Consider the following 15,523-nt stretch of genomic DNA (forward strand, 5'->3'; position numbering starts at 1 on the left):
GAAGATCCTTATGCTTTGAACCCTTGGCCTCCCCACTCCTATCTTCCTTTTCACCATCCCTGTTCTGCCTCAGTTAGGGACTGGCAGATCCCCTCCCCGTTTCCATCTTGGAAAGTGAGAAAGATGTTCTCCTGCATCTCCAAAGAGAAAACACCTAAGAAAGAAAAGTTTGTGCAGTTTAAATCCTCACCTCTTCACAGAATGAGAAGAGTGTGGAAAAAAAAGATGTTTAAAAGAGAGAGTTACCCATTTTAAAAATAAGCTTCCAGGAACAGGAACAAAGCAGATAAAAAGTTTCCTTAGCACGAGAGAGACTTCAGTGCAGTCTAGGGCAAGCTATCCTGGAGCCAATATGGAGAAGACCCTCAGTCTTCCCAAGTGTTGCCTGATATGTTATCATCTGTGGGGGTTGGGATTGGGGCTTTCCCCTTCTTGTCCAACCTTCAGCAAAAAGATCTTCTGATTTGAAAACACACCATGATTTCAAGTCCTGCCATGCAAATCGAGGATGATAACCACAGATTATTTAAAAGAAAATTCTGCCCAAGAACACAACTTTTTAAAAGAATACTATGAGAAGACAAAGTGAGGATCCAGAACTTCTCCAAGAACAGCAGTCTTTGAAAAATGAATTCTCCACTACACAGGGCACAGAAGCACATGTTAAGCTAGGGATGGGATGATCAATTTCAAGGCTTTGTAAAGAGTTACATGGGTCTTGTCAGAAGGAACTATTTCCCTTTAGGTTCGCCAAGCTCCCTTAAAAAAAAAAACATGGCTGCAGAAATCAGGGTTCCCTTGCAGCCTGAATAGCACAGGAGGAGAGAAGCCAGAAGCATCGCAGTGAGACCGGCTGGAAAAAAACAGGCTCTACTGTGCCTCGTGGAAATTCAGCCAGACAAACCACTGTTGGGAGGTCTTCAGATTGAAACCTGTCCTGGAGGGGAGGCGGGAGAAGTAGTGACGGCTCTGATGATGTAAGGAACCAGCAGTTTCTTGGAAGGTCAGAGAAAAACCCTTCAAACTGGCAGTGGGGCAGCGGCCATAACTGAATGACTGCTACAAAGCTGGGGCATGTGGACTAACTTATTGTGCTGGAGCGGTGTTGGAAATGGAGTGTTGGAGGTAGGGGACGTTAATTACCAAACCCTCAGAGAATTCTGTCTTCTGCAATTTGGAAGTGAAGAAAAATTAACAACTAAAAGAAAGAGTCCAGGAGGAAGTCTCTTTTCTCCTTATCTTATTCTATTCTTTGTGGATTAAAGTGCTTTTGACGGCTATTGACAGCTAGCTGTGGGATCGTATTAGGATTTGGAGAGAGCCATTTACTGACAAGCAGAAAATACTACACCGGCTAGTTAATAACAACAACAACAACAACGCATAATAAATGCATAATAAAGTCAAGGAATTAACTTCAGCCAAGTACATTTGACGAATTCACAAGATATTAAAGTCCAAATTGAATGGAGGAAACATCATAAAAGCCATAAATACCTGGGCTATACCTGTGATTTGATACTCTGCAGGAATAATTGACTGGACCCAGATGGAGTTGGACAATTTGGACAGAAAAACAAAGAAGCTTATAACAATGAATCATGCTTTGCACCCTAAAAGTAATGTTGACCGATTATATCTACCAAGAACAGAGGGTGGTCAAGTAAAACAGACCGTGGAAGAAGAAAAACACAGCTTGAATGATCCAGATACATCCAGAAAAGGTGAAGAACCAATGATTAAGGAAGTAAATAAAGGAGGACTTTTTAAAGACAACTAAGTCAAAAGCTGAATATAAAAAAGAAGTAATTGAGAAGCGAGCTGAAAATTGAAAAAACAAAGCTATACATAGCCAATACTTGAAAAGTATTGAAGGCAAAGCTAACCAAAAGTTAACTTGGAACTGGTTAAGATCAGAAGCACTGAAAAAAGAAACAGAAGACTTTATTTTGGCAGCTCAAGAACAAGCCTTAGCCACAAACTACATGAAGGCAAAAATTCAACATGTTACCACCAACAGCAAATGTCGCCTCTGTAATGAGAAAGACGAGACAGTCGACCACTTGATCAGTGGGTGCAGCAAAATTTTACAAACTGACTACCTACAACGCCATGATCGCGTTGCTAAGATCATTCACTGGAAATTGTGCCAAAAGTTTGGATTTGAGTACAGCAAAAACCACTGGGACCATCAGGTTAAGAAGGTTTTAGAGAATGAGAAAGTCAAGATCTTGTGGGACATCAGAATCCAGACTGACAGGCACTTGGCCCACAACACACCTGACATAACAATAGTTGAAAAGAAAAAAGTATGGTTCGTTGACATTGCAATACCTGGAGATGCACGAATTGAAGATAAACAGCAAGAAAAAATCACAAAGTACCAGGACTTGCAAATTGAAGTTGAGCGACTGTGGAAAAAGAAATTGTGTGTTTTCCTGATTGTAATTGGAGCCCTTAGAGCAATACCCAAAGGGCTACCTCGCTATTTGGAAATTTTAAATTTATCAGACTTGAACATTCTGATTCTACAAAAAAACACCCTATTTGGAACAGCTTATATCCTCCGACGTTACCTTAACAGTTCCTAGGTCCTTGGTTAGGACTCGAGCTGTTGAGCTACCAACCAGCCCCAAAGGCTGTGAATCTCACCAAAGATTAACCACACAACAACAACAATAATAATAATAATAATAATAATAATAATAATAATAATTACACAATTCAGTAGCACAAATGATCCATTGGAATTTGTGCAAAAATTATAATATTAAAACAGCAACAAACTGGTGGGAACATCAGCCTGAAAAAGTCACAGAAAATCAGATGGTCAAGATCTTGTGGGATTTCCGTATACAAACCGACAAAATACTGGCGCATAATACACCAGACATCACACTGGTTGAGAAAAATAAGGTCACAATCATAGACATCGCAATACCAGGTGATAGCAGGGTCGCCGAGAAGGAACATGAAAAAATTGCAAAATACCAGGACTTAAAAATCGAAATTCAACGACTATGGCACAAACCAGCAGTGGTAATTCCAGTGGTAATTGGCACACTGGGTGCTATTCCAAAAGCACTGGAATTACATTTAAAACAGTTAAAAATTGACAAAATCACCATCAGTCAAATGCAAAAAGCTGCACTGCTTGGATCTGCACGCATATTACGAAAATACGTTACGACGTCCTAGGCCCCTGGGTGGGGCCCGACTAGTAACCAATGCCAAATCCAGCGAAACAACTGGCCGCTGTGATACAATTGTATAATAATAATAAACAGTTGAAGAAGAAAAACATGCACTGGCTGATTATTTAAAAGAAAGCCAAGAACATCTATTAATCGAAGTAAAGAACAAAAATCTACTGAAGGCCGAACAGACGAAACAAGAATACAGAAAAGATGTGATAAAATCAAGAATGGAGAGTTGGCAGAACAAAGCACTGCATGGCCAATTTCTGGAAAAAATAAAAGATAAAGTAGACAGTGAACAAACTTGGTTATGGTTAACAACAGGTACATTAAAGAAAGAAACAGAGTCACTAATCCTGGCTGCGCAAGAACAAGCTATCCGCACAAATGCCATTAAGGCCAAAATCAAAAAATCCTCTGATGATGCCAAATGCAGACTTTGCAAAGAAGCTGATGAAACTGTTGATCACATACTCAGCTGCTGTAAAAAAATCATGCAGACTGATTATAAATTGCGGCACAATTCAGTAGCACAAATGATCCATTGGAATTTGTGCAAAAATTATAATATTAAAACAGCAACAAACTGGTGGGAACATCAGCCTGAAAAAGTTACCGAAAATCAGATGGTCAAGGTCTTGTGGGATTTCCGTATACAAACCAACAAAATACTGGCGCATAATACACCAGACATCACACTGGTTGAGAAAAATAAGGTCACAATCATAGACATCGCAATACCAGGTGATAGCAGAGTCGCCGAGAAGGAACATGAAAAAATCGCAAGATACCAGGACTTAAAAATAGAAATTCAACGACTATGGCACAAACCAGCAGTGATAATTCCAGTGGTAATTGGCACACTGGGTGCTATACCAAAAGCACTGGAATTACATTTTAAAAAGTTAAAAATTGACAAAATCACCATCAGTCAAATGCAAAAAGCCGCACTGCTTGGATCTGCAAGCATATTACGAAAATACGTTACGACGTCCTAGGCCCCTGGGTGGGGCCCGACTAGTAACCAATGCCAAATCCGGCGAAACAACTGGCCGCTGTGATACAATTGTATAATAATAATAATAATAATAATAATAATAATAATAATAACAACAACAACAACAGCAACAACAACAACAACAGCAACAGCAACAGCAACGACAACAGAGGGAAGTCCTTTTTCTCCTTATTTTAATTTTTGTGGATTTAAAACTTTGAAAGAAAAGGGAGGTGAGCATTGCAGCCACAGTGTGACCTTGGATTCAGGAAGAGATTTTGAAACCGTGAGCATTATTAAGGAGTAGCTGTCTTTGTAACATTGTTTTGACTACAACTATCTACAGCTGTGGAAGAGAAAGGAAACTTTAACATGGACTAATTTTAAAATTGAGCTACAGAATCTGGAAGATCCTAAATTTGCAATTAAATGTGCTATAACCCAAAAATTTAAAAATCTGTTAAAATAGTTAAATTTGCATAATGGAGATATGGATGTATGATGAATTATTCGTGATGCTGAAAAGTGTGCGTGAAACATTAATTGGTAAAGAAAAGCTAGGAAATAAGAGGGAACATACAGAACAAGAAATAGGAGAGGAGGGGATAAAAAAGGGCACAAATGAGGTACAGGAAGATAAGGTGGAAAAAAGAAGAATTGAAAATAAAATGCAGATAGAAGATTTCCCTGGGATTTACCGTCACAAAGGAAAAGTAGACAAAGGGGAGATCTCCCAAAAAAGAAACCACAAAATAGTAAGGAAAGGAGAACAGGGAAAACCCTGGGGGAAGTTACTAGAATAATATACGTAAATACCCTGAAGAAAAGATACAATAACCACAAAAGTAGGGAAAAGAAAAAGAAAAAGGTAGGGGAAAGGGGGAGAAGAAGGAAAAGAATTTAAACTAGGATTTCTCAGAGCCCAAGAGAAAATGGTTAAAAGAGGAAGAAAGGGGAAAAGAGTTACTTTAGTAGATTAAAGAGAACAGTAATATTGTTATTGTTGTGTAACTAATTAAGAAATAAAGAAATGATAGTATATTGTTAATGGTGGAAGAAATTTGAAAGAAATGCTCTCTATGCTTAAATTGAATTAGAGGATGTATATTGTTTATAGCAAAATATATCAATGGAGAAAATAAGAAATGAAAATTTGGTGTAACTTTGAAGGGGCAATTGAAGGTGTTGTTTATGTATTAAGAAAAAATAAATATAAAGATGAAAAATAATGGAAGAGAATAATTTGGCTGAAAGTGAAAACAAAACTATGATGTAAAAAGGACTATGTAATTGAGAGGATGTAAAAGAAAAGACCCGCACAACTCTTCCTTCCTATAATATGTATAATTTGTATTAAAAAATAAAAAACCTTGGGGAAAAAAAGAAGTACAGACACTGAGACAAATGACTGGGAAGAAGTTTCTCCCATAGCAAACCAAATACCCTTTTCTCCCCGATTTTGGTGAATAAAAATGACTATACAAAATGAAATCCATATTTCAGGAACTATATAAAAGTAACCTGCTTATATAAAAGGTTTACTTTTATATAGAAGTAAAAATAAATATATAAATGTTATCCTTCCCATTAACACTTCATGTGATCTTGATTCTATCCCTTTGTTCATGCAGCCTAGAAGCCAATGCAGTCCTAGGCTGCATAAACAGAAGGATAGAATCAAGATCACATGAAGTGTTAATACCACTTGATAATGCCCTAGTAAGGCCACACTTGGAATACTGCATTCAGTTGTGGTTGCCACAATGTAAAAAAGATGTGGAAATTCTAGAAAGAGTGCAGAGAAGAACAACAAAGATGATTTGGGGACTGGAGGCTAAAATATATAAAGAACGGTTGCTGGAACTGGATATGTCTAGTCTTATGAAAAGAAGGACTACAAGTGACATGTTAGCAGTGTTCTGATATCTCAGAGGCTGCCGTAAAGAAGAGGTAGCCAGCCTATTCTCCAAGGCACCTGAGGGCAGGACAAGAATCAATGGGTGGAAACTAATGAAAGAGAGAAGCAACTTAGAATTAAAGAGAAATTTCCAGACCATTAGAACAATTTATCAGTGGAACAACTTACCTCTAGAAGTTGTAAATGCTCCAACACTGGAAGTTTTTAAGAAGAGATTGGATAACCATTTGTCTGAAGTGGTGTAGGGTTTCCTGCCTAAGCAGGGGGTTGGACTAGGAGACCTCCAAAGTCCCTTTCAAATCTGTTATTCTAAAGCATGGCTTTAATTTATGATGAAAGACTTTTGACATATTAAATTTTAATCATTAAAAGTTAGTGAAATATTTCTTGACCTATTCTAATTTTAATGAAATTGCTAATTTTATTCATGGAAAACTTGTACAAACTCATTTATTATTTTACAGTCAAAGTATTGAGAAATTTGAAAATCCTATTATTTGAAGTATAGGAGCCTACTTTTAGTTTTTCCAGGACAAAGACTTATCTCAAAACATTTTTTCACAAGAGATCTCATGAGATCATTTCAGAATAGTCACAACATTTTATGTACGCAAACATAAAGGACTTTCTGATTTTCAAAAGTTTTCTTCTTTACCTGAAGTAACTCTTGACAGCTGTCAAGTCCAATATCCACAAGAATACCCTTCACTTTCTTCCGAGATCGTCTTATATTGTCAAGATTTTGCACAGGAATTTGAAACATGTCAAACTGCCTGAAAGACAAAGACACAAAACAGAGGAACATTTTTCAATATAACTTCACATGTGTTATAACTGTAAAGATAAACTTTGGTAGGAAGCTACATAATGCCCAGAACAATTGTAAGATTTAAGATTTGAAAAACATGCAGTTTTATCTTAAGTGACTGCTACAGTCCAATTTCTTTCTTGGAAAGAAGGCCTTGCTACAGTTTAAACATAAACAAGGGAATTCAAGAAATGAAAATGTTTTGGAAATGGAGCTTATCATGAAAACCAATCCAGAAGAGCAGTAAATTAGCATATCTGGAGTTCAATATGGGCTCAGTAGAGGACATTCATGTCCATGGTTGTTCTATATGTCATAAGTTAGATGTGGGGTGAAATTTTCACCCCACACCTAACTCAGATATAGTGGTAAGTCTATCTAATGAAAATCACCAAAATTTGCTAGCAACTATGGCTGGTCAAAGTTAGTATATTCTTAAGGCCATCAAAGATGATTCTAGCAATGATTTTAATTACTCACAAAGCTTATAGGTATTAAAAACTTAAAACATATACAGAACAACAGTGAACCATGTTATAAATCTGTAGTGAACCATCTGTATCCCTAGAGGCACATAGCAAAAACAAGCAGGAAGAGTTGAGGACAGCTTGTAGACAGTATCTAGAATTGGTATCTCATTTGTTCCATTCTCTTTCATGCATTATGCTATTGTAATGTAAACATGCATTATGAATCTCAGTTGATGTTTTCATCAATGGCCAGGCAAAGGGATATTTATTATATCTGATCAACTTGGCAACACTTGGTGATAATTTGTCATCTTTGCAATATACTTTAATCACCTCAGTAATTTAATATTACAGACATGTGGAAAAAATAGGCATAACCACATTGAATTTTTGGACCTTTTAAACATATTTGATCTTAATTTCAACAATGAAGATAAAAGGGATACAATGTAACAAATATCATGTGCCATTTATATTTTGTAGTCGACTATCTGATTAAGATAAATGTAAAGTCTGCATGTGGAAAAAGTACTCCCCTATATTTATCGCTACGTCAGATATCCAAAATTAGAATAGGATGTATGGATCAAGCACAAATGATTTGAAGATTATTAGACAGGATTTAGGAGGAACGTGTCTTATTGAAACATCAGACATTTACTTTGATTTGCTCTTTGTTGCTGAAGCACATGTTATCACCATGCCTAGATTGAAAAAAGTTATCTAAGGCCTTCAGAAAGAACAGATGTGTATGTCTGTCGGAAGGAATTTTTAAAAATTGCCAAACAATTGGACATCAACCATTCCACTGTCCGGAATATTATCTACAAGTTGAGAAGATTTCAAACAATTGCCAACTGATCCACGCCAAGCATCTCAGCAAGAACAGAAAACAAGAAGCTGAAAGAAGTCTCGAAGAATCTCAGAATTTGATCACATTACTTACTGGTTGTTTTTCCATTATTGACAACAAAGTGCACGATTCTATCAGTAGAGGAAACTACACAAATTAAATCCACGTGGGACGTGTGTGAAAGAATATCAGGACAAGACTAAAGTTTGTTCATGAACACCTAGGCAAAGACCAGGACTTCTGGGCCAAAGGACTCAAAGGGGACAAAGATAAAAGTACTCTTGTCACAGTACCAGAAGACACGTTTGTCAAAAACCAAGACACCATTTCACTGGAAGCTCCTGTTAACAATTGTAAAGCATGATGGTGGAAATATTATGGTTTGGAGACGCTTCGCTACATCAGGGTCTTTTATTATCATAGAATCCACTATGAATTATGCATTGTACTTACAAAATGCTAGATGATAACAAGAAACCATCTGTCAGAAGATTGAAGCTCAGCCAAAAGTGGACCTTGAAACATGGCAATGACCTTAAATATTCTAATAAATCCACAAAGTAATGACCAAAATAAAGCCCTGATCTAAATCCCACTGAAATGCTATTGGATGAATTGAAATGGGCTAGGCATGCAAGAAACTCCTCAAACGTTACGTAGCTGAAAAACTGCATGAACAAATGGTTAAAAAGAAATCTTCCCATTCGATATCAGAAACTGGTAAACAGTGATAAGAATGCCTTACTGGGATAAGATACAGGCATTTGTCAAAATTTAATTGTGTCATTTACTGTTTACATAGATAGGACATTAAAATGTTGTGCAAGGCCTAAAATGCATGTAACATATTTAAGGAAACAGCAGGCAGGGCCCATCCCTATCGAATGCTTTGGGCATGAATTGGCCCCAAGCTTTCTATGCCATTCTTAACCTGCCAAGACTTCTTCCACCAGGTCTACAGGCTGACTCTAGTCAGTGCTAAGTTTATGGCATTGATAAAGTTCTGAGTGAAATACTAAAAGAATAAATAATTTCAATTATTATTACTACCCAAGGAAGGCAGGTTCAGAGAGGACCTCATATCTTGTTTTAGCTACAGTTCCAAAACCTGAGGATATAAGCCATTTTGAGTTGCTTAGTCCTTCAGCTAAAGCTATCAATTTCAAACCCCTCTTACAATACCATCCTGCACAATTATTTCCTCAAAATTTAAGATCATTAATTAAAACAGTGGTTCCCAAACTTGGCAACTTTAAGACTTGTGGACTTCAACTCCCAGAATTCCAGCAGAGCAGGCTCCCAGCAGAGCTGGCTGGAGAATTCTGGGAGTTGAAGTCCACAAGTCTTAAAGTTGCCAAGTTTGGGAACCACTGAATTAAAAGAACAACTCTGGGCAGAAACACAAATGCATCTATAACTCAGTAAACTGGGCTAATGGCATTGTATTTGGTTTATCACTCTTATAATAACTGTTTGCCATTTTAGAAGAGGCTCTCAAGCGCCTTCAACTCCTAAGGTCTTCCTGCCCCAATTACTGTCATATTTACTTGCTCAAAATCTCATTTTAAAAATAATAAAAGATAGAAATAAGGTTCCAATTTTCCCATCTCTGAACTTAAGATCTTAGGGTATTTGAATTAAATCAATGAATTACATTTTAAGCTCTCAATCTTATATATAAGCGGAACATTGCAATGTTTTTAACAGAGTCACTTACCACTAGATTAAGTCTGTCTTGTAGAACCACCTCTCATATTTGGTAACCTGGGAACAGCTCTCACCTCACTTTTTCCTCCTCTGCACTTCTGTTTGTCTGGCTTTTCTTGAACATCTTGAAATTTTTCTGATCAACATTCTTGATCTACTCTGACATCACCCTTAGACTTTATTCATCTGGTGTGTTTAAATTGTCTGAATGGCTTAAATGTCACTTAGAATTTCCCCCAGCCCAGCTGCCCTCTAAGTAGGTGGGACTACAACATTTATCTCCCCAGTCATCATTACCATGTTTTTTTTTCCCCCCATACCGGAGGCCTTGCAGCTTTGGAAGACTTATTTGTTTTGGAAGTCCGGTCGATTGTGCAAGTTTACAGAAGAGGAGAATACATTATGTTTTGACTGCCACAAATTCAGTTGTGAAGAATGCCGGTTCCCGACTCCAAAACTTGAATAATTTTGGCATAAATGTAGACTGAGATGCAGCTAAGAGATAGTCTATTCAGGCATGGAAATGTAAAGGCGAAAAGCTCTCATATGCAAGCCAGGGCCGTTTATTACGTTTACATACAGTTTTACACACACACACACACACACACACACACACACACACACACACTCTACAGGAATCTGGTAGACCACTGTTTCTCAACCTTGGCAACTTGAAGATGTCCCGACTTCAACTCCCAGAATTCCCCAGCCAGCATTCGCTGGCTGGGGAATTCTAGGAGTTGAAGTCCGGACATCTTCAAGTTGCCAAGGTTGAGAAACACTGTGGTAGACAATAAAATATCACGAAGAAGAAACCACCAGTTGAACAGCACAGGCAGGTTATTTTATCCTATCCTTAGAAGCGAAAACCACTGAAGCCCCCTCCTAGTTTCTTCTCCTTGCGGATAGAAATATAGGAAGTTTTCTTTCCCCAAACCGGGAGCTCCAGTCCAAACGTCAGGAGAGTGGACGGGATCAGTTCAGTCACACAGAAACGATACCGGCACCGCGCCTCCCACGCGTGGAGGGAAGGGGGAAACCTCCCCCCTCCCGCCGCAAAATTCCAAAAGCTTCAGGCAGAGTCTGGCGCCCGGTGAACAAAACGAGTTCAGGTCGAGCAGCCCGAGCAGGACCGGGGCGCAGATGCCTTGCAAGGGCGGGCCTCCTTTCCCTCCACCGCTGCCTTGAAGACAGCGAGCAAGCCCGGAGGGGGGAGCGGGGGCTTCACAGCCTGCGGGGCTGCCGGCAGAGCTTCGGGAAGGTGCGGTGCGCCAAGAGGTTCTCGCAGGGCGCGCGGCGTCCAGCTGCACTTACCTGTCCCGGCTGCAGGGGGCGCCCGCCGCCTGTTCGCTCCGTTCCTCTACTGCGACTCCCCGAGGCGGGCGGACGCGTTGCAATCTCGCCCGGTGCCGGTGCCGGTGCCGGCGCTCCTCCTCCTCTTCTTCTTCCTCCTCCTCCTCCTGCCTGTCTATCTGCTCCTGGGACCCTCAGTCAGCGGCCGCCCCGCCCGGCTCCGCCTCCTCGCCTCGACCTGCAGCGCGCGCTCCAAGCACCTCAGCAACCCGGGCGGCGGCGGTGCAGCATCATTGCCTTGGTGGCGTCGCCCAACCGGCCGTGCAATATGGGACGCGGCTTTCCCCCCCGGGCACCACTAACTGAGCCCCCCAGCTCCCATCCACCCACCTCCGGCTGCTCCTCCCTCCTTCCAGAACCAGAAAGGGAAAATGGCGCTCGATTTGTCCCAGGAAGTGACGTTTCCCCTCATTTGCATATCAGTCAGTGGACCAATCAAGAGATTCTGGTTCCACATCTCCTATTGGTTAGTTCCATCAGCATCAACCCTGGAGGGAAAGGTAAGGTTCAAAGGGTAGCTTTTGGGGAGCGTGGTGAGGTCCTCCAGGGTGCTCTCCCACTTGCTTACCTGTAGCCTCAACTTTCCCTCTCTTTACTTTGGCACTTTTTTCATCTCCAAAAAGTGACAGGAACAACGTGATTGGGTGCTGTGACGTCATCACTGAGGGTGTGGTGCGATGACGTCATCCCACGTGGGTCTGTCACGTGGTCATGCAGCAGTGCTCTTGTTCATGTTCATAGAATGTTGTGGAAGGTTTATTTGCATCAGTGTATTCTTCAAAGCCCCCTTCATACCCAACAACCAATGAAATCCATCCTTGTCAAGATGCTGTGGTTTTCCTTAGGACAAAGAAACCCCTGGACCCCTTTTTTTTCACTAGGTGCCCATTCTACAGAAACTCAGAAATTACTGCTTTGAAAAGATGATCCAACCAGGATCTTCCCAATTCACAGTATGCAATCCTTTGAGCTTCCCTCAAAGAGCAGGAAGGCTAAAACCGTCGTAATGTCGTGTTAAATGTACTTTAGATTATTTCGAATCATGTTGAAAAATTGATGACAGGTTTTACTTTCCGCCCTATGGTGGATGATGAAAGCTGGCAATACCATCACAAATAACTTTCATGGAGCATCTCAGTTGCAAACAAATCTCTTGCTCAATAAATTGCAATGGTATGACTTTGCTCTTGGACTTTTAAGGTCTATCCAAAGAACAATCAATAATTAATTAAAATAAATCCAAATTGCATAATATGAAATTCCATTTTCCATTTAATAGCAAACCATTGTTTCTACCTGTTGAATGTAACATGAAAGAAATTTACAAAACCAGCCATGATTATTATTGGTTTTATTTAGACTTATAGCTGCCCACTCTAAAAGAGCCATCTTCCCAAAGCATCTATTTTTTTAGATAGAGCATTAAATACTGTACGTCCAGATGCCGTATTACATGGAATATTATTATTTTCCATCCTACCTTTAATCAAAACAAGTGTTTTCACTGGTGTGGAATTAGTCCAAGTAGGTGCAATTCCATACTTTAAAGAGAATATTTCTAGCATATTGTAGTTCGGCTTCTGAAATGGAATTTTAAATAAAGTGTACACAATTCGGAAATGAAAAATAATTTTGAAGGAGCTTAGGCTCATGCTACATAATCACCGCTAATGTAGACTTTGTTATGTTTTGGTTTTTTTTTTTTACTTTTTAGATCTCTTGGCTGTCATTATCATTCTCCAAGATGTCAAACAGAAAAGATGGGTCAAGAACAAGTCTACAACTTTTAAGTTTTTCTTATCTTGATGGGAGATTTGTTAAAATCGTTTGGAGATGATCTTTCTGAAATAATCCGTCAGAGGCTCTCCATACTTGTCTATTCTGCAGCCTGGTTTTTGCCAACTACATAAAATACTGGTGCGTTAGAATGGATCATCATCAGAATACTGGTGGCATTACCATACTTAAGGATGGCTTTCCTGTCTGGATTGCTTTCCCCTAAAAGAAGATATTAGCAGTTTGAAAGTACTCCTAGATCTATCTGTGTCTTTAGAAGCTTAATGGTTTTCTGTGGCAGAAAGCACTTGGAAGAACTTAGGCCAGAGAGCCAACTACAACTATACTAGCCATGCCCTGGAAATTTCTTGCTTACAGCAATAAGTTATATTGCTATCTTTGATAATTTCAGTTACTTCTGAATATTTCAGCAACGGTACCAACATGTTATTATCATATTATTTTAATATTACACCACTTTCTCTAACTTCTATTTTGTTTCCAGTCTTAATTTAAGATCCTACTTTCAGTTCCAAAACTCTTCATAGCTTGACACCAACAGCTAAAGGAGAATTGGTGATGGCCATCAGCTCAGAAAGCCTAATAGAATATTTGTGACCTATGTGGTGTAGGAAGTTAGCACCCACCCTTCTCCTAGAAAAATGAAATATTTTAGGAAATCTTAAGAAGAGCAGAATATTTCTTCTAAAAGGAAGGCAGGAAACCCCCCCCCCCCAATCTTTGTCAATGGGCCATTAAGGCCTGAGTCAGTCTATTCTACATAACAAAGATCTACCTCTTTCAGGCAGAGCCATAATAGGAATCCCAAGGCCCTTTCATTACATCATCATCAAGCAAGGCTCAACCAAGCCTGGGACACAGGACAGCCTACAGAGTTGCCCCTGCATGGCCCCATGGGAGTCTGGCAATCAATCAGAATACAAGCTCAAATTCAAAAGCCCAGAGAGGGCATAAAACCCAGGGCACCCTCAGCATCTCTTCTCTTTTCCCACAAGAACTCAAACCATGTGGTCCTGTCCACCATTAAAACCATCTTCCCAAGCAGTCTCCATGTTTCCAGTGTCTTTCTCCCCACTTGGAACTGAACCCAGATGGACATGTCTTCCAACAATGTCAAATTTACTATTTTTCTGGCATGAAAGACGTTTTTATTTTCTCTATCTCTCAATATGTCAATATATTACTATTTTAAGATTACTTCTCATACTGCAATGGAGCATTTTAGTTAATATTTTTGCTATTAATGACCAGTTTAGCTGTGTTTTTAATGAAAAAATGTGTTTTAATATTTTGTGAACCTTACTGGAAAAGACAGATTGTAAGTTTTATTATAAATAGAAATATAAAAATAATTGTCAAAAAAACTCAAATTCTTTTTGTACAACTGAACATTCCACTTCTTTTTTCCCTTACCTGAATCCCCAAATATGGAGGCTTCCCAATTCTTCAGAGCAGCGAATGAGGAACAATTTATTAACTGTACACATATCATTGTTAAACACAAATTATTGTCCAGAATCTCATTGTACTGGAATGCTTTTATTACAGTACCCACCTTATTTAGTTCTGTGCATAAAATTGAATTGTCCCGAGATCTGTACTAGCGTTTTGATAGATTTAAATCTTAGAAAGTCAGTGTCAATTCTTAATTACACATAGATAGTCCTGATCCTGGGTGATCTCTCCCCAACTTAGCCCTAAGATTACTTAATTTTTATTTCCTTCAGTGTTGTGTTAGCTCCTGAAAATAGAGAGTTCTCAATATACCTTAGATCAGGGGTCCTCAAACTTTTTAAACGGGGCCAATTCATGGTCCCTTGGTCTGTTGGGGGGCCGGACCAGCTGGGTGGGCATGGCTAGGTGGTCATGTGACCAGATGGGTGTGGCTAATGTAGCAGTCCAAACAATACACACGCATTTTAATTTGTTTTGTGCCTGGGGTGGAAAGGAGGTTAGTGAAGGGATGTGGCTGCCCTGGGGTGTGTATGAGAGACTTCTGTTTTTGTGTGTGTGTGTGTCTCACTCTCGCTCTCCCTCCCTCTCTCTCTCTCTCTGGAGGCCGGGGAGGGGAAAAATGGGCCCGTTTCTGGCCACCCTGGCCTCCAGAAGGTAGGTGGCAGCTCGCAGGTAGGCGGAGCGACTCGCAGGCTGGATTAATGGCTTCAGCGGGCCATATCTGGCACCCAGACCATAGTTTGAGGACCCCTGCCTTAGATAAACAAGGTTAATGGGACAAAAAGCATACCAAGAACTGACAAATTGTTTCAATAGAAAAGAGTATCTAACTCTAATGGTATGTGGGAATGATCTGGGAGACAGAAAAAATAACCACAGACTAGGCAATAATCAGATAAGTGGCAGCTTAGCCTGCAGAAGCAATGGACACCTGATAAATGTCTCAGGAAGGACCCACTCTAGTTTTC

The 15,523-nt window shown here is 39.6% G+C and overlaps 1 protein-coding gene across 1 annotated transcript in view; it reads right to left on the reverse strand.

Annotated features, from left to right (window-relative positions):
* Positions 1-11,421, reverse strand: part of ADNP2 (ADNP homeobox 2) — a 24,375-nt gene extending 12,954 nt beyond the window's left edge. The window contains exons 1-2 of the mRNA XM_032222602.1: positions 11,265-11,421; positions 6,768-6,885 (exon numbers count right to left, since the gene is read on the reverse strand). Of these exons, the coding sequence (XP_032078493.1) occupies positions 6,768-6,875 (108 nt within the window). The 5' untranslated portion in view covers positions 6,876-6,885; positions 11,265-11,421. The remainder of the gene's footprint in view (positions 1-6,767; positions 6,886-11,264) is intronic.
* Positions 11,422-15,523: the final 4,102 nt, after the last annotated feature.

Source organism: Thamnophis elegans, chromosome 8 (assembly GCF_009769535.1).
Source record: "Thamnophis elegans isolate rThaEle1 chromosome 8, rThaEle1.pri, whole genome shotgun sequence".
Taxonomy (NCBI): domain Eukaryota; kingdom Metazoa; phylum Chordata; class Lepidosauria; order Squamata; family Colubridae; genus Thamnophis; species Thamnophis elegans.